The sequence below is a fragment of the Salmo salar genome, chromosome ssa05, assembly GCF_905237065.1.
Source record: "Salmo salar chromosome ssa05, Ssal_v3.1, whole genome shotgun sequence".
Classification (NCBI taxonomy): domain Eukaryota; kingdom Metazoa; phylum Chordata; class Actinopteri; order Salmoniformes; family Salmonidae; genus Salmo; species Salmo salar.
This window is the reverse complement of record NC_059446.1, coordinates 63,601,712-63,616,843: the sequence shown is the minus strand read 5'-3', so window position 1 is coordinate 63,616,843 and position 15,132 is coordinate 63,601,712. Positions and strand designations below refer to the sequence as shown.

Sequence of the window (15,132 nt, the reverse complement as noted above, 5' to 3'; positions counted from 1 at the left end):
TGCAAAACCTTCAATCACACTAATTATAGCCCAGGGGTGTAATAGTATACAGTTAAAGTGGCAAACTCTGTAATAATGTTTACTTTTGGGGTAAATCCAAATAAAAAACCCTAGATAGATGTAGGCTACTGGCAACAGCTATGATGAGTGGATGAAAGAAGTGATAACAGATGAAGGTGTGGTTCCCAAATGGCACCCATTTCCCTATAGTGCACTACTTTTGACCAGGGCCCATAGTCAAAAGTAGTGCACTGTATAGGGAATTGGGTGTCATTTGGGAGACACCCTAAGTGTTGTTTTTGATATCTCACATAAAGTAAGGATGTTGATGCTGAAAACCAGGATACAGTTACCCAGACAGAAAGGTCAATGTTGTTAGGCGTACAAGAAAGTAATTAAAAAGGTAAAATACCTCTGTTTTCTTCCTCTGTATATTATTTAATATTCCCCAAAGCTCTCAATTCCTGTAACAAATACAAATCACTTTAAACCCAGGGGCTTACTCATATTTACAGTGCTGTTGTAGGGCCATGGGTCCCACCCAGGGCGACTACTGATTGGCTGTTTGCTGGTAGAATATTCAACAAGCACCTGGCTGGCTGTTGTGATTGGACACAGCCAGTGCAGTTATGTAAATGAGCACCTGGTGGCGTTCGCTTGCCTCTGGGTGAGTTGAGGTTTGAGCAGGGCTCTCGTGTGCGCAGCTGAAGCTAGGTTTCCGCGGTGAAGTAGACGAATAGAGAGCGACGAACAAACGGAACGGAGATATGAACGGTTTTCTCGTCCCGTTCTCACTTTAATCTTGACAAATGTGAGCTAGACAACGTGACATTTTCATCTAAGTTTTTAGACGTAACGTGTTGCCTATTTTGGAGTGCTTTGTTGTTTTCAGAGTTTAAGAAAGGTCGAACGCGCCGCGCAACAACTGCAGGCAGCGTTTGATTATTCCCGTGGCGGAATATTTTGGTGGACAGTCACAGTCCGACACATTGCGCACTGGATATTCAAAACATTTAGAAGTTGCGATTGGTGTCACATTTCTCCGTGACTTTTAGGTAAGTGGTAAAAACGACATCACGTTTATGCATTGACAAAGAGTTTACATATCAGTACGCACTGTCAATAAACGCAAAATGCTAAATCGCTTTACTCATGCCAGTTAAGGAGCTGCTGTGGGTAGGCTATCTTAGACGGTTACATGAGGTATTTATGTCCGTTTGTCTGTGCATGGGTGTTTGTGGGTTTATGTCAGTCTGTCTGTCTGCCTGCCTCGCTGTGTCGATTGGCGTCAAACAGTCTCGGTGTACGGCGGGGAAGGCTGGTTTGGACTCCGGCCACCGCACTCTGGAAGCGCATAGTGAGGTGTAACGTTGCAACCACATTGCTTGTTTGCCTGGCCTGGTGATTTGATAAATTCTCTCTTCCACGAGTCAACGAACTAACAACATAGTTATTACATTGCATCATTCACGTCTTCATTAATGATATACAAAGTAGCTAGTTAAGGCTATTGTAATTAGGCTACATTGTATCCCTGCAGTATAAAAAGTATCCTAATGTATAGCGTAGTTACAGTACATTGTATCTCTCTAAGGGACAACAGAACTGATAACCCATAACATCTGCTTCTTATTAGACCACATAGTCTTAACTGCTCTTCACGTCATTCTATTATATTATTTGATAGATGACCACTGTAATAGCAGTGTATAAACAGTGTATTACCTAAACGCATTATCAGTTGTTCAATCGTTTTTTGTTCTTAGTAGGCCACCTATATGAATTAGCTGGCCTGCATTAGGCCAAGGTCTATGCGCACATTTAGCTTTTTCATGCATATCCTTATTTAGGCTACATTTTCCATTAGATCCCTTAGGCGCTTATCTGATTTACTGCCCACAATTGACCCCCCCCTAAATTGCAAATGGGCTTGAGTTGTTTCAAGTCATTCCCCCGGCCTCATTCCATACTAAATAACCTTTCAGTGACATGGTTCGCTTTGAATTATCCAGAGTCTGTAAACTATAGAGGTAATGGGCCGATTCTATTGATATGGGGCTCCTCAAACCCAGTAGGTGTTAAACACAATCAATTCTACGGATGCAGAGTACTAAAACTGTAAAAAGGCAAAGGCTCAACGGTCCTTGATGTGAGAAGAATGGGGTCAATAAAACGTTGAATGTTTACCATGATGACCTCATAGCGTCCAGGTGGCCATTGTCACACCGAGATGGAACATGGCGCGGTTATTGACCTTGCGACCTCGCGCGGTAAGCAGGTGACCCCAAACAAGGCAGAGCCGCTTGAATTTTGTCCCTGTGGGATACACCAGTGTAGCGAATGGGGGTTCTCCTCTGGGAAGCAATCAGTCACTGGAACAAACCCCCCAAACTAGCCTGAAGTACTGCCAGAGAAAATAAACATGTTTTTAGAGAATCCAGTCTCAACCTATGGAACACAATCGGACACCACCAAAAACTGAAGGGTTTTTAGAAGGAACACATGCGGAAGAAAGAGAAGGAAGAAGGAGAAACATGGCCATTATGTCTCAAGCATCATCACCCACAGTGTTGATGAATCCATCATGGAGAATGAATGGATCGATTATCCTCTGACAGAGACATGAGATGAATTACAGTGAGAGAAAATATGCTTTCACATAGAACCAACTGTGTGTATTTGTGTGTGTTTTTGGGACACAGAGTAAACGATAAGGTTAGGGGGATAATTGTGCAGAGAGAGCAGGGGTCTGGTTTCTCTTCCCTGGGCTGAAAATGCTACCTTTAGGGGGTAGATATGCCTTTAGGGGGTATATATGCCTTTTATTGTGGGTGGATAGTTGTCCTGGCCAGGGGGCTGGTCCTGTTGCTGTGTAGGGAGGATGGTGTTTTTGGGGTGGGAGGGAATTGCTGGCTGGGGGGGGGTTGGTTTAGCTGCCTGTAGTTTTGTTAATAGATAAAAAGACAAAAAAAAACTTTTCTCCCCCTATTCTCTATCTTTCTCTCTCTCAGTTCAATTGAAGGGGCTTTATTGGCATGGGAAACATATGTTTACATTGCCAAAACAAGTGAAATGGATAAACAGTAAATATTACTCACACAAGTTCCAAAATAATAAAATCATTTAAAATGTCATATTATGTCTATATACAGTCTTGTAATGATGGGCAAATAGTTAAAGTAAATAAATAAACATAAATATGGGTTGTATTTGCAATGGTGTTTGTTCTTCACTCATGGCAACAGGTCATACATCTTGCTGCTGTGACGGCACACTGTGGTATTTCACCCAATAGATATGGGAGTTTATCAAAGTTTGATTCGTTTTTTTCGAATTCTTTGTGGGTCTGTGTAATCTGAGGGAAATATGTGTCTCTAATATGGTTGTACATTGGGCAGGAGGTTAGGAAGTGCAGCTCAGTTTCCACCTCATTTTGTTGGCAGTATGCACATAGCCTGTCTTCTCTTGAGAGCCAGGTCTGCCTATGGCAACCTTTCTCAATAGCAAGGCTATGCTCACGTTGCGTGCGTGAGCGTTGCAAAATAAATGTAGAAATCCATGTTATTCAATTATTGCACCCACACTGCTCGCGTGCGCCAACGAGCGTCTGCGATGCCAAGGGCTAAAATAGAAGTCATTCCTATTTCTGACGCAGATCGCGCTGCAAGTCCTGCCTCTCCCATGTCCTCATTGGTTTATAGAAGCAGGTATCCACGTGGCATCTCCTCATTGGTTATACCCACGTGGGGGATTGAAAGACAAACTGTTTTGCCGGTCGTCGTGGTAATACTATGAAAGTTTAGATGCCAATCACCATATAAGCTCAAAAATAAAAAAGCCTGGAAGGAGGAGAGATGACTAGAAACAATTCAGTTGGTCGTTTTATGTGTGGATTAATTGTCGGAGTAGAGGACCTTGTGCATTTCAGGTAAAATAACAACTCAATGTTTATATCCCAGGACAAATTAGCTAGCAACAGCAAGCTAGCTAAATAGGACAAATTAGCTAGCATGTGCAAGCTAGCTAGCTAAATTGCTATACATGTTTAATGCTTTTCGACCTGTCCCCAAATTAATGTAATTGGTTCAGAGTTTGTTTTGATATTTTAACCTGCGTGTCGTGATCGCGTTTGGTGTGGGGGGACAAAATAAATGTATGCACGATGGTTAGTCTGTACATAGTCAAAGGCTTTCCTTAATTTTGGTTCAGTCACAGTGGTCAGGTATTCTGCCACTGTGTACACTGTTTTGGGCCAAATAGCTTTCTAGTTTGCTCAGTTTTTTTTGTTAATTCTTTCCAATGTGTCAAGTAATTATCTTTTTGTTTTCTCATGATTTAGTTGTCTTATTGTGTTGCTGTCCTGGGGCTCTGTGGAGTATTTGGTATTTGTGTGTATTTTATTAGTATCCCCATTAGCTGTTGCAAAGCAGCAGCTACTCTTCCTGGGGTCCACACAAAACATGAAACATGACATAATACAGAACATTAATAGACTGTTTGTGTTTGTGAACAGAGCCACAGGACCAGCTTGCTTAGGGGACTCTTCTCCAGGTTCATCTCTCTGTAGGGGATGGCTTTCTCTCTCGCACTCTCTTTTTCTCTTTCTTTCTCCCCTATTTTCTCTCTCTCTCTCTCCCTTTATTTTCTCTCTCTATGCCTCCTCCCTGTCCCCTACAGGCTCACTCTCCCCTACTCCCTCTGCTGTGCTAGTAGTACCAGTGAAGAGTGAGGACATAGAGGAGGAGCGTTGTGTTGATACATAGACCCTAAGGGATCTGTTCTATCCCTGTCTAATGGGCATTTGGATGCTAATTCCTCCATGTCGTCCGAAGAGGATGGTTGTCATTTCATAGTCTGGTTCTATCAGCTGTAGAGAAGAGACGAGAAGAAATTGACATATTATAGCCTACAGTATTTAGATCAAACTTCAACAATGTGAGTATACCGCTGCATACAAATTGGATTCTTGTGCATTCTTTTGAGTTTTGTACAGGAAAGATGAATTTACAGAGTCAGAATGATTTTCTTTGTAAGTGCTCTATGCAAGTTGTCTGTTCAGTCTACCAGTAAGAGGTATCTGTTGGAAGCATTTTAAAAATAATAATGAGCAAATATTGTACAATCCAGGTGTGCAAGGCTCTTAGAGATTTACCCATAAAGACTCACAGCTGTAATCGCCGACTAAGGTGATTCTAACATGTATTGAGTCAGGGGGTTGAATACTTATATAATCAAGATATATTAGTGTTTTATTTTAATTGTATTTTTTTTTACAGTTAGATTCTTTTTTCACTTTGACATTATTTATTTAAATCATTGACAACAAATGTATCAATTTTAATCACACCTTGTAACAAAATGTGGAAAAAGTCAAGGGGTGTGAATACTTTCTGAATACACTGTAGATGCATGTAATTACACAAAGGCATGGATACCACATACCATGAAACTACACATTATCAGTAAAATGTAATAAACGTGACAAAATGGATTATGGGATATAAGTGGTATCCAGTCATACAGCAGTATGTTAAAGGTTAATAATGTAACTGGGTTTAGGTGATTGTGAAGCACTCAGGGTTAGTCTCCGTCAGTATACAGTCACACAGGTTCATCATTGACCTCGCTGCTGATGACACATTTGTCCTCTTTTTCAGGTCATAGTGTTTATGAGATACAGTTATTAGATGTAGTGTTAGGAGAGGGACTGCACAGTTAAATGACTTCAATCTTCAAAAGAGATGTGCTCGCATGTAAAATATGTTATATATTTGACCAGTTCATAAAACGTGAATCAAAATAACAAATGAACCACACACTGCCTGCTTGCAAAACCTCACCTCTTTATTGTAATCTATTGTATTTCAATAGCCAATGCTTCCATCTATCATTGAGGTCTGTTGAACTAAACATTGGCTATTGAAATAATAAAGATCTGAAACTTTGCAAGCATACACAGTGTACAGGATTTTGTTTTATAATCTATAATCTGTAATCTGAGATTAAAACATAGTAATAGCATCCTTTTATGGAGTGTATGGCTTGTATGGAAGCAGTTATCTAGTTGTCCATATCACTGGGGTTTGTTTTGGACTAATTGGCTCCCAACAGGCTGACAGACCTCACGTTCAGGAATATTTAAATCACCAAGGATGAGCAGGTTCCATCCACACGCTCAGACAAAGTAGCCTTTTACGGAACCACCTCCAAAAAGAAACCATTGGCTAAATTGTTTATCTCTTGTCCTAAACCAATTTCCCTTTGGTCTAGACAGCTAGCTAGACTTTTCAATCCAAATTCTTTCTCATACTTTTCTCTTGCGAGCATTTGAATGGCTGTCAAAGAGAGAGGAAGAGAGAGATGAAGAAAAGAGAGAGAAACTCTAAATTGCATAATGGGTGGTGACACTTAAAAGCGGGATGTGAGGTCGTTTTGGGTTCTGTGTGTCGGTTTGTTTCAAATCTAAAAGGAAACCATTTCTGAGACCCATTTGATCTCCCCCTCTCCATCCGTCTCTCCCTCTGCCCCATCCAACATACCTTTGATGCAGTAATTGATCATTCTGGCAATCTGTCTCTCTCCAAATCTCTCTGAACATCTTCCACCACTCTCTCTCTCTCTCTCTCTATCTGTCCCCCTCTGGCTGAAGCAGCACTAGATCATTTATCCCTCTATTCCTTTCCCTCATCCTCCCATCTCTTTATCATTATCATCACCCCCCCCCCCCCATCTCTGCCTCCACTCATCTGTGTGGTTACCATCCTCCCAACCCTGATAGATAGTGTTGGTATGGGGCTGGGTAAACAGTTGTATCTATTGACTGTGGCTGGACTGTTTGAATGAGTGAATCTGTCAGTGTATCTTATCTGGGGATCTCACATACCCTCTGCATATCATGCCAGCATAAGAGCTGACTGGAATTCCTCTGTCTGCATGCAGTATAATGAGGAATCGTCTTCAGGGTTGTTCATTTCAGTGATACAGTCAGGGAGTATTTGAATAGTGAAGTGCCCCCAAACAACCTAAAAGGCATTTCACATTATTATATTGTAATGATTTTACTCTAACAAGTGTCTCTCCACATTCTATATGACAGCTATCATATTTGCCTACGATAAGTATGGAAACTAACAAACTTCAGTCGACTTAAGTCCAAAATAATGAGCTCTTTTTCTTTCATCTCTGTCTCTGTCTCTGTGTGTGTGTGTGTGTTGACTTGTGTGGTACAGTATCCCACCCCCACAATCATTACTCAGGGCTTCCAGACAACTCTAGAAAATGTTAAGGAAAAACCGTCACGATGCCACAAAGAATTGCTTATTTCCTCATTATGTGTCCCAAATGGCACCCTATTCCCTATATATAGTGCACTACTTTTGACCAGAGCTCTCCTAGGCCCTGGTCAAATGTAGTGCACTATATATAGGGAATAGTGTGCCATTTGGGACTGAGCCTATGTCTCTTTATCACCTCAGTGTTCAGAGTAACACCATCCCTGTTGAGGTTCTGACTATGACCTCAGCCTTCCCCTTCCAGGCATTAGGACCAGGATACTGCCCTGTGAAGTGTCAGTGAGCTCTTTTTAGGAGCAGAGAGAAATTAGCTGGTAGAGGGATCAACCGATGCCTGAGGGGCGTAAAAATGATAATGGGTGTGTTCGTGTGTGTGTCAGCGTGAGTTACATCTAGAACCAGACTCCACGTTAATCAGGTCATCAGGAGCGGCTCCAGAGCTGAGATTTTGTTTGTTGTGTGTGTTTGAATGGTCCAGACTGACATTAAACAGCTCTGTGTGTGTGTGTGTGTGTGTGTGTGTGTGTGTGTGTGTGTGTGTGTGTGTGTGTGTGTGTGTGTGTGTGTGTGTGTGTGTGTGTGAATGGTCCAGACTGACATTAAACAGCTCTGTGGATGTCTTCAGTCTTCCCCTGCGTGACCATTTATTTGTTTTGATGAAGAAGTTGGTTAGTGAAGTAGAGAGTCTGTTTTTCTCACTGCAGTTCTAAATGCTGAGCCTCGCACAACACATTCCGGTTTGACCTGCTCTCTCCCTTTTCTCTCTGTCTCCAAACTATTCCTCCCTCCCTCCTTTTCCCTCCTGTCCTCCTTTCCATTTCAATGCTAAGTCACTGGGTGAATCATTCTCACCCTCCTGCTGCCAAGGTCCCGTCTTTGTCTAACGCTGTCTAATGCTTACTCTATATTTCTGAGTCAGGCTTCTAAATATGGAAGCCCCCCCTCTCTCTCTGCTCCTCTACTTCCCTCTACCACTTTCTCCTCCTCTACCCATTTCTCGTTTCTTCTTCTCTCCCCCTTTTCTCTCCTACTCTCTCTCTCCACCATGGTGGACTAGGCGGCAGTCCGTTTTCTCTCTCCCCATTGTGAGAGTAGCACGGAGCCGTTCTCTCCTCCCCCTCTTCCCCTCTTTCTCTCCTCCCCTTCACCCCCCCCCCTTTCTTTCCCCTCTCCGCAGACAGGTGGTAGTGAGACAGTGTAAATTGAATTCAGGGAATTGGTCTGAGGCCTTGTGTCACTAGAACTGTAACAAACCCTCAGAGGTCCAGTATAGTTAGAGGCAGTCTAGCATCACAGATTGATATTCACTCTATCGCCAGTATGTTATTAGGATGCCAATGCTACTACCGATATATTACATACTTGTTATAGTATAGGTCTCATATGGAAAACAGGACATCATAAGTTAGATAGGTACTGTTATTCCTATACCTAGGGCTCAATTCAGTTAAAACAACATTCTTTTTTCAGTGCTAAAATGTTCTCACCAAGACTATGTTTATAGCTTGAGACTTAAAGAGATTTGAGGGTTCTTAATTCAGATTCAGTGGCAGTACACCTCCCTGGGTTTTCGTGACTGCACTTCTCTCCCATCTAGGGCGGCAGGTAGCCTAGCGGTTAGAGCATTGGGTCAGTAACCGAAAGGTTGCTGGTTCGAATACCCGAGCTGATCAGGTGAAAAATCTGCTGACGTGCCATTGAGCAAGGCACTTAACCCTAATTTTCTCCAGGGGCGCCATACTACTGTGGCTGACCCTGTAAAGCAACATATTTCACTGCACCTACCTGGTGTATGTGACAATAAAACATATACTGAACCAATATAAATGCAAGATGCAACCATTTCAAAGATTTTACTGAGTTACCATTCATATGAGAACATCAGTCAATTGAAATTAATTAATTCAGCCCTAATCTATGGATTTCACATGAGTTGGTCATAGATACCTTAAAATAAATGGGCCTCACATTGGGCCTCAGGATCTCGTCACTGTATTTCTGTGCATTCAAATTGCCATCGATAAAATGCAATGTTCATTCATAGCTTATGCCTGCCCATACCATAACCCAACCACCAAAATGGGGCACTCTGTTCACAACGTTGACATCAGCAAACCGCTCGCCCACATGATGCCATACACGTGGTCTGCGGTTGTGAGGCCAGTTGAACGCATTGACAAAGTCTCTAAAACGATTTTGGAGGAGGCTTATGGTAGAGAAATTAACATTCAATTCTCTGGTAACAGCTCTGGTGGACATTGCTGCAGTCAGCATGCCAATTGCACGCTCCCTCAAAACTTGAGACATCGTGGCATTGTGTTGTGTGATAAAACTGCACATTTTAGAGTGGTCTTTTATTGTCCCCAGCACAATGTGCACCTGTGTAATGATCATGCTGTTTAATCAGCTTCTTGATATGTCACACCTGTTAGGTGGATGGATTATCTTGGCAAAGGACAAATGCTCACTAACAGGGATGTAAACAAATTTGGCCACAAAATTTTAGAGAAATAAGCTTTTTGTGCGTACGGAACATTTCTGGGATCTTTTTTTCAGCTCTTGAAACATGGGATAAACCACTTTATGTGTTGTGTAATGTTTTTGTTGTTCAGTGTACATATAAAGAACACCTTCCTAATATTGAGTTGCACACCCTTTTGCCTCAATTTGTTGGCCCATGTTTACCACAATGCAGTTGTATCAAGTTGGCTGGATGTCCTTTGGGTGATGAACCCTTCTTGATACACACAGGAAACTGTTGACCATGAAAAATCCAGCAGCAGTGCAGATTTTGACACACTTAAACCGGTGAACCTGGCACCTACTATCATTCCCTGTTCAAAAGCACTTAAATATTTTGTCTTGCCTGTTCACCCTCTGAATGGCACACATACAGAATCCATGTCTCAATTGTCTCAAGGCTTAAAAATCCTTGAACCTGTTTCCTCCCCTTCATCTACACTGATTGAAATGGATTTAACAAATTAAATCAATAAAGGATCATAGTTTTTGCCTGGATTCAGCTGGTTAGTCATGGAAAGAGCTGGTGTTCCTAATGTTTTGTACTCAGTGTATATATCCAGGATAGGGATTATGGAGAGAGGGAGTGTAGCGTCTGTAGGCCAGGTGTAATCATCCGTTTGAGGCCCAGAGCAGTTCCCTGGACGGGCACTGACAAGTACAGAGATCTTAGCCCTGTCTGAGAACCAAAACAAAACCGTTGGAGTAGCAGACAGTGAGAGTGAAACAAAATTCTTGTCCCGTGGGAACCTATTGGAGTCCCACTCTGAGTCCAAAATGGCACCCTATTCCCTACACAGTGCTTTACTTTTGAACAGGGCCTTTTTTTTCTCAACATGTAGATTGTGGCTTATATCAATGTATTGTCTGCATCATTTCCATTCCCCTAATATATATATATATATATATATATATATATATATATATATATATATATATATATATATATATATATATATATATATATATATATATAGGGAGTGTATACATTTTTGTAAATACACACATACATACATACATACATACATACATTTTTGTAAATATATATGTGATGCGTAACCTTGCCAGTGACTTGAAAGCTTTGTCAACTTCTAGATCTAATGCCTAGGGTTTAGCTCAGTGTGCTAACGTGGTCTAGATCTAATGCCTAGGCTTTAGCTCAGTGTGCTAACGTGTTCTAGATCTAATGCCTAGGGTTTAGCTCAGTGTGCTAACGTGGTCTAGATCTAATGCCTAGTCTTTAGCTCAGTGTGCTAACGTGGTCTAGATCTAATGCCTAGTCTTTAGCTCAGTGTGCTAACGTGGTCTAGATCTAATGCCTAGTCTTTAGCTCAGTGTGCTAACGTGGTCTAGATCTAATGCCTAGTCTTTAGTTCAGTGTGCTAACGTGGTCTAGATCTAATGCCTAGGCTTTAGCTCAGTGTGCTAACGTGGTCTAGATCTAATGCCTAGGCTTTAGCTCAGTGTGCTAATGTAGTCTAGATCTAATGCCTAGGCTTTAGCTCAGTGTGCTAACGTGGTCTAGATCTAATGCCTAGGCTTTAGCTCAGTGTGCTAACGTGGTCTAGATCTGATACCTAGGCTTTAGCTCAGTGTGCTAACGTGGTCTAGATCTGATGCCTAGGCTTTAGCTCAGTGTGCTAACGTGGTCTAGATCTAATGCCTAGGCTTTAGCTCAGTGTGCTAACGTGGTCTAGATCTGATACCTAGGCTTTAGCTCAGTGTGCTAACGTGGTCTAGATCTGATACCTAGGCTTTAGCTCAGCAGTTTAAGTTGGTCACGTACACAGTTTAGCAGATGTTAAAGCTGGTGCAGCGAAATACTTATGTTACTAGCTCCTACCAATGCAGTAAAATGTCAAAGAAGTAAAATAGCATGTTAAGAATCCAGTATATAAATACATATGCGGTGTGTATAAACAGTGTAACTAAAATGTCATGTACAGTAGTAGAAATATTAGAATGAGCTACACTACGTGACCAAAAGTATGTGGACACCTGCTCGTTGAACATCTCATTCCAAGATCATGGACATTAATATGGAGTTGGTCCCCCCCAGTGCTGCTATAACAGCCTCCACTCTTCTGGGAAGGTTTTCCACTAGATGTTGGAACATTGCTGCGGGGACTTGCTTCCATTCAGCCACAAGAGCATTAGTGAGGTAGGGCACTGATGTTGGGCGATTAGCCCTGGCTCAGAGTCGGTGTTCCAATTCATCCCAAAGGTGTTCGATGGAGTTGAGGTCAGGGCTCTGTGCAGGCCAGTCAAGTTCTTCCACACCGATCTCGACAAACCATTTCTGTATGGACCTCGCTTTGTGCACAGGGGCAATGTCATGCTGAAACAGGAAAGGGCCTTCCCCAAACTGTTGCCACAAAGTTGGAAGAACAGAATCGTCTAGAATGTCTTTGTATGCTGTAGTGTTTAAGATTTCCCTTCACTGGAACTAAGGGGCCAACTTTACAATTGGCACTATGCATTGGGGCAGGTAGCGTTCTCCTGGCATCCGCCAAACCCAGATTCGTCCGTCGGACTGCCAGATGGTGAAGCGTGATTCATCATGCCAGAGAACGCGTTTCCACTGCTCCAGAGTCCAATGGCAGCTTTGCATTGTGTGTGGAATATAAATACACTGCTCAAAAAAATAAAGGGAACACTAAAACAACACAATGTAACTCCAAGTCAATCACACTTCTGTGAAATCAAACTGTCCACTTAGGAAGCAACACTGATTGACAATAAATTTCACATGCTGTTGTGCAAATGGAATAGACAACAGGTGGAAATGATAGGCAATTAGCAAGACACCCCCAATAAAGGAGTGGTTCTGCAGGTGGGGACCACAGACCACTTCTCAGTTCCTATGCTTCCTGGCTGATGTTTTGGTCACTTTTGAATGCTGGCGGTGCTTTCACTCTAGTGGTAGCACGAGACGGAGTCTACAACCCACACAAGTGGCTCAGGTAGTGCAGCTCATCCAGGATGGCACATCAATGCGAGCTGTGGCAAGAAGGTTTGCTGTGTCTGTCAGCGTAGTGTCCAGAGCATGGAGGCGCTACCAGGAGACAGGCCAGTACATCAGGAGACGTGGAGGAGGCCGTAGGAGGGCAACAACCCAGCAGCAGGACCGCTACCTCCGCCTTTGTGCAAGGAGGAGCAGGAGAAGCACTGCCAGAGCCCTGCAAAATGACCTCCAGCACGCCACAAATGTGCATGTGTCTGCTCAAATGGTCAGAAACAGACTCCATGAGGGTGGTATGAGGGCCCGACGTCCACAGGTGGGGGTTGTGCTTACAGCCCAACACCGTGCAGGACGTTTGGCATTTGCCAGCGAACACCAAGATTGGCAAATTCGCCACTGGCGCCCTGTGCTCTTCACAGATGAAAGCAGGTTCACACAGCACATGTGACAGACGTGACAGAGTCTGGAGACGCCGTGGAGAACGTTCTGCTGCCTGCAACATCCTCCAGCATGACCGGTTTGGCGGTGGGTCTGTCATGGTGTGGGGTGGCATTTCTTTGGGGGGCCGCACAGCCCTCCATGTGCTCGCCAGAGGTAGCCTGACTGCCATTAGGTACCGAGATGAGATACTCAGACCCCTTGTGAGACCATATGCTGGTGCGGTTGGCCCTGGGTTCCTCCTAATGCAAGACAATGCTAGACCTCATGTGGCTGGACTGTGTCAGCAGTTCCTGCAAGAGGAAGGCATTGATGCTATGGACTGGCCCGCCCGTTCCCCAGACCTGAATCCAATTGAGCACATCTGGGACATCATGTCTCGCTCCATCCACCAACGCCACGTTGCACCACAGACTGTCCAGGAGTTGGCGGATGCTTTAGTCCAGTTCTGGGAGGAGATCCCTCAGGAGACCATCCGCCACCTCATCAGGAGCATGCCCAGGCGTTGTAGGGAGGTCATACAGGCACGTGGAGGCCACACACACTACTGAGCCTCATTTTGACTTGTTTTAAGGACATTACATCAAAGTTGGATCAGCCTGTAGTGTGGTTTTCCACTTTAATTTTGAGTGTGACTCCAAATCCAGACCTCCATGGGTTGATAAATTGGATTTCCATTGATTATTTTTGTGTGATTTTGTTGTCAGCACATTCAACTATGTAAAGAAAAAAAGTATTTAATAAGATTATTTCTTTCATTCAGATCTAGGATGTGTTGTTTAAGTGTTCCCTTTATTTTTTTGAGCAGTATATATACAGTGCATTCTGAAATTATTCAGACCCCTTTACTTTTTCCACATTTTTTTTTTAACGTTACAGCCTTATTCTAAAATGTATTAAATAAAAAAACATAAATCTACACGAAACACCCCATGAAGACAAATCTAAAACAGTTTTTTTATTTTACCTAATTTATAAAAAATTTATAAAAATAGAAATACCTTATTAACATAAGTATTCAGACCCTTTGCTTGAAATTTAGCTCAGGTGAATCCTGTTTCCATTGATTATCCTTGAGATGTTTCTACAACTTGATTGGAGTCCACCTGTGGTAAATTCACTTGCTTGGACATGATTTGGAAAGGCTCACACACCTGTCTATATAAAGGTCCCACAGTTGACAGTACATGTCAGAACAAAAACCAAGCCAAGAGGTCGAAAAAATTGTCCGTATAGCTCCGAGACAGGATTGTGTCAAGTCGCAGATCTGGGGAAGGGTACCAAAAGTGTCTGCAGCATAGAAGGTCCCAAAGAACACAGTGGCATCCATCATTCTTAAATGGAAGAAGTTTGGAACCACCAAGAGACTTCCTAGAGCTGGCTGCCCGGCCAAACTGAGCAATCGCGGGAGAAGGGCCTTGGTCAGGGAGGTGACCAACAACCCGATGGTCACTCTGACAGAGGTCCAGAGCTCCTCTGTGAAGATGGGAGAACCTTCCAGAAGGACAACCATCTCTGCAGCACTCCACCAATCAGGCTTTTATGGTTGAGTGGCCAGACGGAAGCCACTCCTCAGTAAAAGGCACATGACAGCCCACTTGACGTTTGCCAAAAGGCACCTAAAGACTCTGACCATGAGAAACAAGACACTCGTCTGATGAAACCAAGATTGAACTCTTTGGCCTGAATGCCAAGCATCACGTCTGGAGGAAAGCTGGCATCATCCCTACGGTGAAGCATAGTGGTGGCAGCATTATGCTGTGGGGATGTTTTTCAGAGGCAGGGACTGGGAGACAAGTCAGGATCGAGGGAAAGATGAACAGAGCTAAGTACAGAGAGCTCCTTGATGAAAACCTGCTCCAGAGCACTCAGGACTTCAGACTGAGGTGAAAGTTCCTCTTCCAACAGGTCAACAACCCT

At 43.1% G+C, this 15,132-nt stretch overlaps 1 protein-coding gene across 5 annotated transcripts in view; it reads left to right on the top strand.

The window, feature by feature from the left end:
- Positions 1-669: 669 nt before the first annotated feature.
- Positions 670-15,132, top strand: part of ddr1 (discoidin domain receptor tyrosine kinase 1) — a 67,062-nt gene continuing 52,599 nt past the window's right edge. For 3 of the 5 annotated variants that reach the window (XR_001328841.2, XM_014200987.2, XM_014200986.2), the window contains exon 1: positions 4,713-4,935. Coding sequence is in view for 3 of the 5 variants with exons in the window: in XM_014200987.2 (XP_014056462.1) it covers positions 4,934-4,935 (2 nt within the window). In the remaining 2 variants the exon portion in view is untranslated. Of the gene's footprint in view, positions 1,056-4,711; positions 4,936-15,132 lie in introns of those variants that run through there. The other 2 variants (XM_014200988.2, XM_014200989.2) reach the window with 2 other exon arrangements.